This window comes from Lepus europaeus, chromosome 22 (assembly GCF_033115175.1).
Source record: "Lepus europaeus isolate LE1 chromosome 22, mLepTim1.pri, whole genome shotgun sequence".
In the NCBI taxonomy this organism is placed as follows: Eukaryota; Metazoa; Chordata; class Mammalia; order Lagomorpha; family Leporidae; genus Lepus; species Lepus europaeus.
The window spans coordinates 11,994,899-12,010,514 of NC_084848.1; the positions used below are offsets into that span (position 1 = coordinate 11,994,899).

A 15,616-nucleotide genomic window follows, 5' to 3' on the forward strand; every position below is an offset into this window, starting at 1 on the left:
TCAAGAATTATCCTTGAGGCCTCCTTCATATATACATATATTTTTATATTTTTGACAGGCAGAGTGGACAGTGAGAGAGAGAGAGACAGAGAGAAAGGTCTTCCTTTGCCGTTGGTTCACCCTCCAATGGCCGCCGCGGTAGGTGCGCTGCGGCCGGTGCACCGCGCTGATCCGATGGCAGGAGCCAGGTGCTTCTCCTGGTCTCCCATGGGGTGCAGGGCCCAAGCACTTGGGCCATCCTCCACTGCACTCCCGGGCCACAGCAGAGAGCTGGCCTGGAAGAGGGGCAACCGGGACAGCATCGGTGCCCCAACCGGGACTAGAACCTGGTGTGCTGGCGCCGCTAGGCGGAGGATTAGCCTAGTGAGCCGCGGCGCCGGCCCAGCCTCCTTCATATTTAAGTACACACAAAGTCTAGGCAGTGCTCTCACCGCCACCGTGTCAGTCTGGCCTTCCTTGGCCTCATCAACAAATTTTCATGGAGCGCCTCTGACAAGACAGGAATGCTGCCAGGCACTGGGGGCTGCTGAACAAGACAGACACGAGCTTGGCCTTACGGAGATAATGACACAAGCAACCACACTGCAGGGGAAAGTCCAGGGCACTATAGAAGCCATCAGGCCAAGGAAGCCAGGAGGGTCTTTCAGAGGAAAGGATGTTTAAGCTGAGAACTAAAAGACTGAAAGCTAAGGCCTGCTCAGGGGGGCTGCTACCTATGCAGCAGTCGGAGAAACACAACTGTGATGAGGTAAGCGTACAATGAGCTGTCTGGTAAATCTCTCACCCATGTGTAAACTCCACGGGAGCAGCAACCTCACCTCTGTTATCACTCTATTTCCGTACTGGGTGCAGCTGCCTCCGCCTGCAGCCTTATTCCTCACGAGGTTGTGTGGCAGTGACGGAATGGGGAATGCAGGCAAGCACTGCCCCTGTCCGCCACACGGCAGCTGCCTCAGGAAGGTCGACTCTCTTCTGCTCTCGGAGCAGAAAGGACAATTTTCTCCTTGGTGCTGGCAAGGGTTTGGCAATATGACCGAGATCCTCTGGGTGATACAGAGACCGAGAACAAGGGACTGGTCCAAGGGCCTGAGGACAGACCCTGATGTACTGAGTTCCTGCGGTGACACTGTGAGCTTCCAGGTTGGGCTCTACTGGGAAAAATTAATACCATACACTTATTAGAGATGCTGTTTCAAGTGCTTGCAATGGAGTATTTATTATGAGTATCAACACTCAGGAATCATAACTAATATAAAAATCAAGCTTCCATAGTAGGGAAGAGAAGTGTCATTTATTGAGCATCTTCTACCATTTGTGTTAAAGTGCTCTGTATAACTTATCTCAAACCTTACAACAAAACTTAAGAGTTAGGCTGGCGCCATGGCTCACTAGTAATCCTCCACCTGTGGCGCCAGCACCCCGGGTTCTAGTCCCGGTTGGGGCACCGGATTCTCTCCCGGCTGCTCCTCTTCCAGTTCAGCTCTCTGCTGCGGCCTGGGAAGGCAGTGGAGGATGGCCCAGGTGCTTGGGCCCTGCACCTGCATGGGAGACCAGGAGGATGCACCTGGCTCCTGGCTTCGGATCGGCGCAGCGCACCGGCTGTAGCAGCCATTTGGGGGTGAACCAATGGAAGGAAGACCTTTCTCTCTGTCTAACTCTGCCTGTCCAAAAAAAAAAAAAAAAAAAAAAAAAAAAAAAAAAAAATCCTTAAGTATTAACTCACATGCTACTTTTATGAATACAGATATCCAGACACGGATCTGCATAACTGCAAATCCATGCTCTTCCCACCATTTTAACTGCCTTCTCTTGAGAGAGGGTCTTCTGGGGCTCACTCTCACTACAGCCTGTGTCTCCCAGCTCTTTCCCGGGAACAGTCATCTCTCCATGCTGCCCTAACTGGGCTGCACCTGTGTGCTCCTATTCCTCCCAGAGACCCCTTCTCCATCCTGCAGCCTGAGCTGTCTTCAAAGATAACACTTAGTCAAGATACACTATGTCCTGAGTTTCCCAGGGCATTCCTAGAGGCCTTGACTATATCAGGGTCTGTGTCCCATTTAATTCTTGATTCACAGCATCTCACATACAAGCACTCTTCAAAAAGTTTGTGGGAAATGGGATTAAAAGATGAATTCAGGGGCCAGTGTTGTGGCGTAGCAGGTAAGGCTGCCACTTGCGATGCTGGCATCCCATATGGATGCACATTCATATTCCAATCGCTCCACTTTCGATTCAGCTCCCTGCTAATGGCCTAGAAAAAGCAGAAGATGGTCCAAGTGTTTGGATCCCTGCACCCATGTGGGAGATCTGGAAGAAGCTCCTGGTTTTGGCCTGGCTCAGCCTTGGCTGTTGCAGCCTTCTGGTGAGTGAACCAGTAGGTGGAAGTTCTCTCTCTCTCTGTCCCTCTTTTGCTGTAACTGTGACTTTCATATAAATAAACCTTAAAAAAAGATTTATTTTGGTACAAACATTTTAAAATCCTTGCATAATTTTTCTAATGTGCATTTCCCAGGAATTTTGTGAAGACCTCTTGTAAAACTGTATCCAGGCCTCTTGAGATGTCGAATGAAGAAACGCCGACAGTTGTTTTGTCATGCTCGCGCCCTGTCTGGCCCGCACAGAGAAGCATCAGCACCAACAGGGAAGAGACCGGTAGTGGAAGCTGTGTGACGGACTGTAGGAGTAACCGGGGCCTTAGTCTTAGAAAAGCTGTCCCCAAGGCATTTGAGCCCATGTTTCCTTTTATCCAGCTACAAAGAATCACTCAGCTCAGCCCTGACAACTCCATGTGCTTTCCCACCGCCCTGGCCATGTCCCCACCACTTCCTCTCATCAATCCCCCTTCCGATCCCTCTGGTTTAACCTCTGGCGTACTTTTCTAAGGCTGACTTGAAACATCACTTTCCTCCTTAGCTTCAGCTGATCTTCCACTGATGCGTCTCCTTCAAGAACAATGCTCCCACTACAGTCCTCACACAGGTAAACAGCTAGCGGACGGTGCTGCCAACATGGCAGAGCTTGTGCCCCACCCTGTGCCCAGGGCCAAGCACAGGCTGTCCCTGAACTGAACTAGAAAAACTTTGCTTTTAGAAAATGATTACTCACAGAGCTGCTTTAATCTCAACCCCCTTAGTGGCTCTGAGACACGATCACTAGCACTCATGCAATTGCTGTGAAGTACATCTGCCTTTTTTATTCCACTTTGAAGAGAAACAAACCCGAAAGAGCCCTTAAATTCAACTTCTCCAATAAAGTTAAAAGACACTCCAGAATGCAACATTAAGCCTACCAAATCTTCCAGCTGCTGGCCTGCCCTACAGATTCTGGACTTTTGCACAATGCATGCCCCAGTTCCTTTACACCATCTCCTTCTCTTTCTACTGGGACAGCCAGATACACCTGTACAACCCAACTAGCTGTTTCTCTGGAGAACAAGGAACACCACACAAGTGTTAAAGGAATCACCCCTGCTTGCTTTGGACCCTAAATTTCCATTCTCATCTCTGAAGCCAGCCCTTTCAAACAGCCTCTCTTCTTTGTCTCCGGTCCCCAGCACTAGGCTCTCCATCTCTAGCAAACCCAAAGAGCAGTGAGATTCACACACAAAAGACTCAGATACCACTCCATTTTGGAGAAATCGTCCACCTGACAGAAGGAGAAAAAAACCCACTTCTAGTCACTCACTCTCTGGGGACAAAGCTCGCACTTCATGGTTGTATGTTTACTTTGCCTCTGTGGGTTCTAGTTTTCCCAGCAGGAAAAAATGAGGAGGCCACACAAAACCACTTGTTTATCAAATAATTCTATTTCTTTGTATTTCTTCTCCTGCCTTTTGAGGAAAATCAGATAGCAAAGCTAACAGTTAAGAGAATTCTAACCAAAGCTGACAGTGCAGTCTTTAAATTCAACGTGATTTTTATGCAAAGGAGCATGATGCTGGTAAGTGACTTGACTAGCATAAAAAAATGATATAATGGGTTAAATCTTACAACTCAACTTTTGCTACACCTGATTGAGGAAAATGATCCACCACTTTAAGGTACTTAGAACAACAAAACAACTGTCTTTTAGTAAAGCAGTCCTTAGGCTGGATGAGAATCTACTTTCAGAAAATGTTTCCAATGACAGCATTTTAGACCAGGAAGCAGGTAGGTGATTTCCTCTAGTCTTACCAACTTATCATCAGAGTATACGGTTAGTGAGGGCAATACACAGACCAATGTATGGCAGAACTGGTATTAAAAGCCAAGTTTTCAAAATTTGCAGCTTAGTAACTTGGTTTTTTTTTTTTTTTTTGACAGAGTGGACAGTGAGAGACAGAGACAGAGAGAAAGGTCTTCCTTTGCCGTTGGTTCACCCTCCAATGGCCACCGCAGCCAGCGCGCTGCGGCCAGTGCACCATGCTGATCTGAAGGCAGGAGCCAGGTGTTTATCCTGCTCTCCCTTGGGGTGCAGGGCCCAAGGACTTGGGCCATCCTCCACTGCACTCCCTGGCCACAGCAGAGAGCTGGCCTGGAAGAGGGGCAACAGGGACAGAATCCGGCGCCCTGACCGGGACTAGAACCTGGTGTGCCGACGCTACTAGGCACTGGCCATAACTTGGTTTTACTTTACTGAACAACCAGGTGAGCTGACACTGAAAGGTGGTCTCTCTGAATATCCAGGTCCCTCACATTCTTGTTGGTTAACTTTGTAGAAAGCTGGAGAGCATTCAGACTAAATTATCAGCACTTGAATTTAGGAATATTTATAACAACTTCGCTTTATTGAGCTTAAGGGGTGGGGGGATTAGTAACGGCCTCACATTCACCAACCCAGGCAGGCCTGGACCTCCTTGCCCAAAGAGCAGCCAGACACACTGCACACTTTGGCTGCCCGGCATGCCACGCCATTCCGACTCAGGTGAGGACTTCCCCGCCCAGGGGCTATTGTTCCTGTCTGTCCATCCAGGAGCCCTACCTCTGCAGAAGCAGTGCCCAGCAAAGAAAAAGAGCACCGATTCCCTGAGCAGCCTCCATAGTCGGAGAAGGAGAGGCTGAACAGCGTCATCACAGCTATCAAGCCTTGCACAGAGGGCCCGAGTCATTCCAGTCACTGAGTTGTATCATCTCATTTAACTCTCACGGTAGCCCCCCAGAGGCAGCCATCGTGTCCCGCTATTTCTAGACTGCTTAGGAAACAGAGTTATCAGCTGCCTGCAGTCCCACAGCTGGTCAGTGACAGGACGGCATTGGAATCCTTGTGCTCAGGACCCTAAAGGGTGTTTTTCCACTAACTGTGTTGCCTCCCAGACCTTCAGGAGGTCCCCTTGCATCCACCTCACACCACCTGTCCCTATCCTCAGCCGGGGTCAAAACTAGCTGCCACTTGCCACAAACTAGGACTGAAGTTGGTTTTTGTTTCTAAGTGGCTCTTTTGTTTAAAAGTTTGTTCATGGGCACTGTCTCATTCTTAAAGAAATAATTCTACTCTGTCATGGTTTAATTAGTCACTACTGACATCAATTATGCTACTGAATCATAAAGAGCTGAGTTCAGACTAGCGTCAGGAACCACAGCTCTATTTTCAAAAGGCATAGCAATTTATCTTCCTTTCATAAAGGCAGATGTAAAAATGCCAATGGGTAGGGATTTCTTATTATAGAGTGATGTCTAAAATTAGATTATGGTGATATTCCCTGACTATACAAACTCATTAAATTGTAAATTTCAAATGGGTCAATTTTACTGTATGTGAATTATATCTTAATAAATGCTTTAAAAAGAACACATAAGAGATTTGATTGCTTGTTTAAACAGAAAGTAATTAAGGCAAAATTATTCATTTTAACATTTCATTTCTTGTATATTTACTCCAAATGTCCATTAGTTTACTCTCATTGAAGTATCAAATAACAGACGCAAGAGCAAACTTTATGCAAACCTTACAAACACATAAAGCTTACCAATAAACTCAGGTGATGACCTCACACTCTATAAAGGGATTAGCCGTGGGCCTCTTTTAAATACAGCTCACACACGCGCACACACACCCAGGAAACGAATGACAATCAGTGCACAAACCACTTCTGGGCAACCCATTCAATATTCAGAGCAAGAATCAGAAACACATTTAAAAAACCCCTGCCATCAGGAATATGGGGACTACATATACCTTGTGACAAGGAACCAGGCAATTTTGCTGAAGTCTGGAGAGGGCCTCATGTAGGTCTTAATGTGTGGCATGGCGTTGCTGCGGCCAGATGTCTCGGCTGACCATTTGCTAGTGACAGGGCAGACACAAACCACCGGTTAGAAGATAACACAAACCAGTCACAATGCTAACAGGAGGAAACTGCAGGATCTGAAAGCTGCTGAGTACACAGCTCCGTGCCCTGTACTGTAGTGAACTCCGTTCAGATAATGGATACGTGCAGACGTATTTTAGAGTGCAGGCATATTTTAGAGTGCAGGCATGTAGAAAAAGAAAAATTTACACTACCCACAAACAAACCACGACACCCTCGTGGCACACAGCCTTCCTCTTTTTCGCCATGCACATGTGTTTTAACTGACTGTGGGCCTACTCTCCCAGCGGGACTGGGAGTTCCTGAAAGGCAAGACTCGTGCTCTCACAGGGCACTGCTGAGCAGAAAAAAGTCTGAGCAAAACAAAATGCAAAATAGGCAAATACAACAGTGCATCAAGATTAAACGCTGAAAGGCAGGCAGGTAATTCAGAAATGCTTCCAATGCCGGTACCGCCGTATCTGAGTTTTGTTTCCAATGCCGTGGGACTGAGGTTCCATGGGAATGATGGCCTGTGGCAGCAATTCTTACTGTGGACCACACGAGGAGGCCCTCGCCATCACAATGCTGAGAGCAGAGCCGTGACTAAGTAACACAGCGCGAGGAAGCGTTCTCTGGAAGGGACAGCTTCTCAGGAAGCAGCAGAGAGGTGTGCCAGGGCGACACGCTCATTACAGCTGAGAGCTCCTGCAAGGTAACCCTGCTTTAATGTCCGGCTAAGCAGGGCAATGACCACCTGTGCCGCCAGCAATGAGACCGGGACTGGCCTGGCGTGGCTGCTGTGGCTGGGGAGGACGCAGGGCACTCCTCGCACTCATCCGTACATCAGCCACTTGCTCAACTTTCAGGACACTGCGCACTGTCCCGTGTCCTGGGCCTCTGCCCTCGGCGAGCCTGCAGCCACCGATCAGACGATGGTGCAGACACAGTGACCATATTTTGTTTTAGAAAAATGAACTAAAACACTGTTTCTGTAAATTATAAACCACCCAGCATGATCTTTTATTTATCTTTTTCTCTGAATGCCAATATTTAAATAGAAACTTCACGGAGATAAATTTTACCCTGTGGTATTAAAAACCTATTCCAAGAACATTTTAAAACCTTGTTTTAAATTATTTCTACCACTAGCATATGTAGATGAAAGAATATAGCTATATTACATAAGGTTCTTTAAAAAAAATGAAAAAAAACACCAGACTGACATAAATAACATTCATATTCCTAAAGAAGCAACAGCAGTATTCTAAACCAATTACTTACTGAAAATAGGAATGCAGCCAATTCTGTTTTTCAGCTGTCTGGATGCTATAGGGAAGAGAGCCCCCAGCTTTTAAAAGAAAAACAAAACAAAATGATAAGAATTAGGAAATATAACTTGAAACTCCCTCAGAAGAAACTCTGTAATAAACATCATGTTAGAAGGTAAACAAGGCCAGCGCCGTGGCTCAACAGGCTAATCCTCCGCCTAGCAGCGCTGGCACACCAGATTCTAGTCCTGGTTGGGGCGCCGGATTCTGTCCCGGTTACCCCTCTTCCAGGCCAGCTCTCTGCTGTGGCCTGGGACTGCAGTGGAGGATGGCCCAAGTGCTTGGGCCCTGCACCCCATGGGAGACCAGGAGAAGCACCTGGCTCCTGGCTTCGGATCAGCGCGTGCTGGCCGCGGTGGCCATTGGAGGGTGAACCAACAGCAAAGGAAGACCTTTCTCTCTGTCTCTCTCTCTCACTATCCACTTTGCCTGTCAAAAAATAAAAATAAATAAAGAAAGAAAGAAGGTAAACAAACACCACTGCCATTATTTTACCTTATGGAATAGTTCTTTGAATGAAAATGTCTATATTTGCATTTGGCATGTACTGTTAAAGGGGTTTCCTTTCTCAGGAGTGATAAATATTTAAATAGATGCTTACTATCAAAAAAATACAAAGGTATTTCTAAATCACATGATGGTGGTAACTTAACAGCTGTAGCAGCAAAGACTGGAGCTGCTGGAAGAGCACTGGTAGGACTGTGGCCCACAATACCCCCGAGGCAGATCACAGACATGAGTGGGGAGCCTCTCTTTGCCTAGGACCACAACCCTGTGGGGCAGTGCAGGGTGCTACCTCAGTTCTGTCTACTTTACCTGCACACACTGCTGCTTCCAAACAGACTTTGTACTAGCTGAACAGATTCTTACAGAATGCGAGGAGTGGAAAGTGAATTAAAATGTTGAGTAAATAGCTCAGTTTTTAAAAAAGGAATTTTAAAAGCCTTATTCATACAAAGAGAATCAAGACACAGTTCCAGTGGAAACGTAATTAGAAGCCAGTTTCTGTTCCTCTCTGAAAGGAAGAGAACTCCCACTGCAGATTCATCAGTGATTTTCCTGACAAGCTCTGGAACCTCTCCACAGTAACCTACACCCAGAGGGGGGCTGTCAACAACTCCAGTCTATCAAATGAGGCGTCCTATCTCCTACCACAAATGACTGTAAACATTCTCAGTTTTAGAACTAGTCATAAAATAGCTTTATTGAAAAATTCAAAATTTTCTCCATTAAAAGTACACTTAGAATGAATCCAGCTATTAGAGGTAAAGAACGAAGACAAAAGAAAAACTATCACCACGTCCCAGAGTCTCAGTGAGATAATTTCATATTTACCATTAAAAAGCAACAAATGGGCCGGCGCCATGGCTTAACAGGCTAATCCTCTGCCTTGCGGCACCGGCACACCAGGTTCTAGTCCCGGTTGGGGCGCCAGATTCTATCCCGGTTGCCCCTCTTCCAGTCCAGCTCTCTGCTGTGGCCCGGGAAGGCAGTGGAGGATGGCCCAAGTGCTTGGGCCCTGCACCCGCATGGGAGACCAGGAGAAGCACCTGGCTCCTGCCTTCGGATCAGCGCGATGTGCCGGCTGCAGCGGCCATTGGAGGGTGAACCAACGGCAAAAAGGAAGACCTTTCTCTCTGTCTCTATCCACTCTGTCAAAAAAAAAAAAAAAAAAAAAAAAAAAAAAAGTCTTAAAAAGCAACAAATGGCCCCTATATTCCAAACACTACTGGTATGTTTCTGGCAGGGCTACATTGAGCTCGATGAGCAGTAAGTGAATGTGACAGTCTAATTCAGGGCATGCTGCTTCCAGCCACCAGCGCACGTCAGCCCAACACAGCTCTCTCCAAAGGCAGACAGCATTTGGGCTTTTAGTTAATACATCCTGATTGCACTATCCAGGGTGTTGCTGAATTCCAGATAAAAGTTTAGTGCCCAGTAATGGCACAAAGGAAATGGAGATCAGGTCTCATAGCTGTCTGGCAAAATAATCCTAGGCATCTGCAGATGACACCCTTGACATAACGGACACACGAACAGATTATACCAAAGGAAATACCATGCATAAATTCTGGAACTTGAAATGTTCATGGAAAAATGGAATTAGAAGGTCAATTTAGGGGCCAGCACTGTGGCACAGCAGGTTAAGCCACTGTCTATGACACCAGCATCCCACATGAGCACAGGTTTAAGTCCCAGCTGCTTTACTTCCAGTCCAGCTGCCTGCTAATGTACCTGGGGAAGCAGTGGAAGATGCCTCAAGTATGTGGACCCTTGCCACCCATGAGGGAGACTTGGACGGAGTTTCAGACTCCTAGCTTCAACCTGGCTGTTGTGGTCATTTGGGGAGTAAACCAGTGAACAGAAAATATCTGTCTCTCTAACTCTGTCTTTCAAATAAATAAATAAATCTTTTCTTAAAAAGGTGAAGATAATTTTGCAACTCATCTCTATATCAGGAATTTAAATGTGAAAGAACCTTCTAGTTTCTCAGACACAGGCAGGGAGGATGCTAGGAGAGATAAGAGGAAGGTTAAGTTTGAAATGCTCTGAAGAGATACTGAATAGTGGGGAGAACGAATGTTATTTGGACATCTGGTCTGGGCACCCAACTTGTTGGTTACCTTTTTAGTGAAAACGAGAAGAGCACTGGTGTACAACGTGAGCTGCTGTGAAGATTACACAATACCCCCACACTGCCCACCTGGATGCCATCTATGCCATCTATGGAACATACACAAAAAGCACAAATGAGGGTCTCCCTGACAATTACCAGGATATCCTTCTAAGCTGGTCCGCACATTTTCCACAGAAGGATAGATCTAAAAATAAAAAGAGAAAAAAATTGGAATGTATCATGTTGAAGGAATGATGACCAGCTTTTAGGAAAAATCACTGGAGTGGGCATTTGGCCTAGCAGTTGAGATACAGTTAAGATGCGTATGTCCCTGTGGAATGCTCTGGCTATTGCTTCTAGCTTCCTGATACCCAGCTCTGGCTACTGATTCCAGCTTCTTGCTAATGAGCACCCTGGGAGGCAGCTCAAGTAGTTGGGTTGCTGCCACCTACATGAGAGATCTGGATGAATCCTGGGATCCTGAGTCTGGCCCTGACCATCACAGGCATCTGGGGACTCAGTCAATGGATGAGACCTCTGTCTCTTGAATAAACAATAAAAAAAAAAAAAAAACTTAGTTTAGAAACTTGGAAAATAAGCCTTAGGTTTTTAAATGTTCCCATCTTACTGAAGAAATTGACCTTCTAGTAGTAATTAAACTACAGAAAGCACAAATGTATTATATTTTGGTTAGAATTTTTTCTTCTTCTGAAAGGTCAAGTTAACACTGAATTAAATGCAAAATTAATGATTAATTCCCAGGTCCTTCAATAGTTAACAATGCTTGTGATTCTATCGGCCATGTTATGCCAAGTATGGTTTTACCTTGGTTTGACAACCCCAAAGAATGGAAAAATCATAGGCTGGTCTGTGGCTGGCACGGGGTTCCTGCACACACCCCCAGCTCTCAGCACGGACACGGTTGGACGCAAGGGGTGATGCCGGCACACCACTCTTCCTGTCCGCACACTGCAGCACAGCACCTCTCTCTACGACAAGCAGCACTGAGTCTCAGTTCTTCTCCCGGGATAAACATGAATTCACCTGAGGAGGAGGGGAACTCACCAAATGCAGAGGAACGGTGCTTTTCCCTGCGGTTCTGCTTGCCTGCCCCAGGGTCAGCAAACTCTCTTTGAACTCCGAGCAGAGCCACCTGGACTCATCAGCCCCCAAGGAGCCAATGCTAGAAAACTGGCCCACGATGGGCCAGGACTCGGCCTGGGGGACGGACAAGGTGTGTTCTTTCAGAAGCTGTGAAAGAAGAAAGGTGAATGCTACAATCTCTCAAATAATCTAACAGAAATGCTACAGTACCTAAAAACACAGACTTCAGCCCTTGGAATGCCTCATTAACAAGGAAATGCAGAAAATATTAGCGAACAATTTCACACCCATACATCCATTTTTCTTCTTTGGGAGGCATTTCTGAAACACAGTGTAGGTAGATAGTTTGCCTTCCCAAAATTCTTTGGTTTGTACTAAAAGCAAAAATGGATAAATTTTCTAAATGATCCATTTTAGTAGAAATGTCAGATAAACAACTGAGCTGTGGTATGAAATTAGGTTTCTATCTGGAAATCCTAACAGCTTAACACACCTAGTCAATTCCTAAATGATGAAACCACTGCATCTTTTGTCTCCGATTATTTGAAAGAAGCTTGATATCCCCAGTCTAATATTTGGGCTCCGAGTACCTGTGACGATTTAAAAACAAAGGAATAGAATTATATTTGGCTCTACACCACCCAAGGCACTGGAGAAGACTAATCTGCAATTGTTGCTCGGGTATTTATGCAAAGCTGAAGGAATGATTCAGAAAACATTTGAAATTGTATCTACTTAAACATGTCTCCGCCTACCCAGAGGCTAGACAGGAAGAAGAGTGACTGCTGCAGCCCCAGGGGAGCTCATATTCTGATGGATGTTTTGTTATTCACACACATTTACCAGAGCCCAGTGCTCCACCTCCACCCTGGGTGCAGCACAGTGCAGGAAGCAGAACTGAATTGACAATTCTTAAGACCTGGTTTCTACTGAACCTGAACCATGCTTCCAGACAAGTCCCTGTGCTGTGATGTATAGGCCCGGAAAAGTAGGCTCTGAGCATCTATCTACCTGTCTTCCTTAAGCAGATAGCTGGGATGCATCATCAGCTACTGGGTATGAGACATGTTTCTGAAAACTCTTAAAAACCGTAAGTAGACAAATAACCACTCATGCTTACAGAACACTTACCATGTGCTTACTTCCACTGTTTTACATTCACTGTATTTTTTTTTTTTTTTTTTTTTGGACAGACAGAGTTATAGACTGAGAGAGAGAGACAGAGAGAAAGGTCTTCCTTCCCTTGGTTCACTCCCCTAATGGCTGCTAAGCCTGGCACGCTGCGCCGATCCGAAGCCAGGAGCCAGGTGCTTCCTCCTGGTCTCCCATGCAGGTGCAGGGCCCAAGCACTTGGGCCATCCTCCACTGCACTCCCGGGCCACAGCAGAGAGCTGGCCTGGAAGAGGGGCAACCGGGACTAGAACCAACACCCATATGGGATGCCAGCGCAGGCAGAGGATTAACCAAGTGAGCCATGGCGCCAGCGCCTACATTCACTGTTTAATTTAATCCTTACACAATCCTGGAGAGAAGTATCATTATTCTGCCCATTTAAATGTTTTATTTATCTATTTTCTTTATATGCGAAAGGCAAAGAGACATAGGAAGTGATTGCAAGATTGGTGGTTAAGGAACAAGTCAAGGCCACATGGTTCATAGACAATGGGGCAGGATTTGAGTCCAGGAGTTGGTATCTACTTCCAAAGTGGTGCGAACAGCCAGGGTGGTGTTCTCCTTCCCATCTAGGTCAAGGTACAAAGACGTTGCCTTCAGAATACTGTTTAAGCAGCATTGTCTTTTCAAAAAGCAAATTAAAATGAAAAACTTTTATTAACCAAGGGAGAGTCTTTCACTACATAATTTGCAGAATAAAAGGCAAGGTTTTGTCTTTAAGATTTATTTATTTATTTACTTGAAAGGCAGAGAGATAGGGAAAAACAGGAAGAGAGAAAGAGAGAAGTATCTTCCATCCACTGGGTTCACTTCCCAAATGTTTGCAACAGCCAGGGCTGGGCCATGCTGAAGCCAGGGGCCCCATCTGGGTCTCCCACAGAGGTGGCAGGGACCCAAGTACCCACTGCTTTCCCAGGTGCATTAGCAGGAGTGGAGCAGCACTCCGATATCCGATCAGAAAGGCCCGCGTCATAAGCAGCAGCTTAACCCACTGTGCCACACTCTGGTCGGTACATAAGTTTTTTAAGAAAGTCATGGGGCCCTGCACCTGCATGGGAGACCAGGAGAAACACCTGGCTCCTGGCTTTGGATCAGCGCGGTGCGCCGGCCACAGCGCGCCGACCACAGTGGCCATTGGAGGGTGAACCAACGGTAAAGGAAGATCTTTCTCTCTTTCTCTCACTCTCCACTCTGCCTGTCAAAAAAAAAAAAGTCATGTTGGGGAATTTGTTAAGGTTGGTAAACTATCTACACAGGTGAAGGAAAGTTTAATCTTGAACTTGCTTGTTGTGCTCTCGTGTTAAAGATCTTTCTGTATTTATTTTCATACCAGCACCAAGTGTCATTTTTGAAATTATAGTTCTCTTAATGGCACTGATTTAATAAACAAGACACGTTACAGCTCATTTGTCGCCTTTACTTAACCCTATTTTCTGTTCTATGCTCAACTAGTAAGTTAAGACTCTGACATGCCAAACAATCTAAAGCTATGATGGAAGTACTTCAAATAGTCATGAAGTCATGAATTCTTTTGGTGCTAAAAATTTTGAAATCCATTTTTTCAGAATAATGTATTTTCCATGAACTTTTTGAAGACCCTACATATGCATGGATTTCATCATTTTCGGCACCAAAATAAATTTATCTTTTATTCCAGTTTCCATAGGCTTTTTGAAGTATCCTCATATTTGTATGAATGCGAAGTCTCTAATAATCTTTATTACAAGAATACAAAAAACTAAACAAGTCCATACACTTATGTTATTTGTAATGATCTAAAAAATCAAAGAGGCAAAACAAAACATGAAAAAGCAAGTGTGGGACAAGCAAATGGGCAGTGGGTCAGGCTGCCACTTGGGATGACCACATCCCAGATGAGAGTGTCTAGGACGGAGTCCTGCCGCCACTTGCAATGAGCTTCTTGCTAATTCACCGGCAGCAGGTGGCAGTCCAAGTACATGGGCCCCTGCCAACCACATAGGAGACCCAGCCTGGCTCCTGGCTTCAGCCTCGTCAAGCCCTGGCTGTGGGCATGCAGGAAGTGAACCCAGCAGATAAAGAAATCTCTCTCTTTCTCTGTCTCACTGTCATTCTGCCTTTCAAACAGGCACACAAATAAATCTAAAAAAAAAAAAAAAAGGTAAAAACTAGAATCAAGACAATTTATCAAGTGCTTGACATTCTCGCAAAATTCTACTAGAGATATTGTGAAGCTGCCATCAAGACACAATTATAAATGAAAAAAAAAATACACATTTTTAAGCAATGTTAAAATGGTATAGGATCTGTTACCTTCCTCAGCCTAAAATGTCCCCAATTATCTTTTTGATTTCCTTGAAAGCGTCCCGGGGTTGAACCAATAAGGTAAACGCTAAAAAAGATATAAAACACAAGTTACAGAACATAGTGATAAGCTTTGTCACCTAAAAAAAATCACAAAATACACAAAAAAACTACAATGATCAAGAAACCTTTCTGTGATGCCACCTAAACCGTAGTGATTGATACTCAACTCATTTTCAAGCAAACCGACCAACAGTGGAACATCTGCATGGGGAAAGCTAGCAAGCAAAGGAACTCCAAGCTGAAGAGAACCTCAAGGGGCAGCTTAAGGCAAGCAGCAAGATCCCAGGCGGCCAGTCTGACACTCAAGAACCACAGATGCACACGGACAGCGTCTGTCCTCAGCCTCACCGCAGCACAAGCACAGCGAGTATCACTGCACTTCTCCCCGAGGCCTGCATCCCAGCCGCCACGGGGCATGCATGGCAGAACTCCATCCCACACCCCAAGTGATGATGAGCTGACACGCACTTTGTTTCAGAGAGGTCATGCCCATGGATGGTGTCTATCCACTCCTGGAGAGAAGGAGCGTTGTAAGCCATCAAATAACTGATGAGATCAGCTTTAAAATGTGTTGTCGATTCTCCAGATTTGTGGGTTCCATGGACAAGTCGTGGGTACAAGGGGCTCAACCATATTCTGGAACAGAAAAACAAACAAACAAACAAACACATACACACCAAAACCTTTAGCAGTCAGGAGCACAACTGGTCACAAGGATGCTTCTGTACTGACTGTACACCCACCAGCAGGAACAGGCACGCTCTCCCCATACACCTTCCC

The 15,616-nt window shown here is 45.7% G+C and overlaps 1 protein-coding gene across 4 annotated transcripts in view; it reads right to left on the bottom strand.

Annotated features, from left to right (window-relative positions):
* TDP1 (tyrosyl-DNA phosphodiesterase 1) overlaps positions 1-15,616 on the bottom strand; it is an 88,741-nt gene that overhangs the window by 43,026 nt on the left and 30,099 nt on the right. For all 4 annotated transcript variants that reach the window (XM_062181212.1, XM_062181213.1, XM_062181214.1 and 1 more), the window contains exons 9-14: positions 15,305-15,472; positions 14,783-14,861; positions 11,279-11,464; positions 10,370-10,418; positions 7,550-7,616; positions 6,154-6,261 (exon numbers count right to left, since the gene is read on the bottom strand). In XM_062181212.1, the coding sequence (XP_062037196.1) occupies positions 6,154-6,261; positions 7,550-7,616; positions 10,370-10,418; positions 11,279-11,464; positions 14,783-14,861; positions 15,305-15,472 (657 nt within the window). The remainder of the gene's footprint in view (positions 1-6,153; positions 6,262-7,549; positions 7,617-10,369; positions 10,419-11,278; positions 11,465-14,782; positions 14,862-15,304; positions 15,473-15,616) is intronic.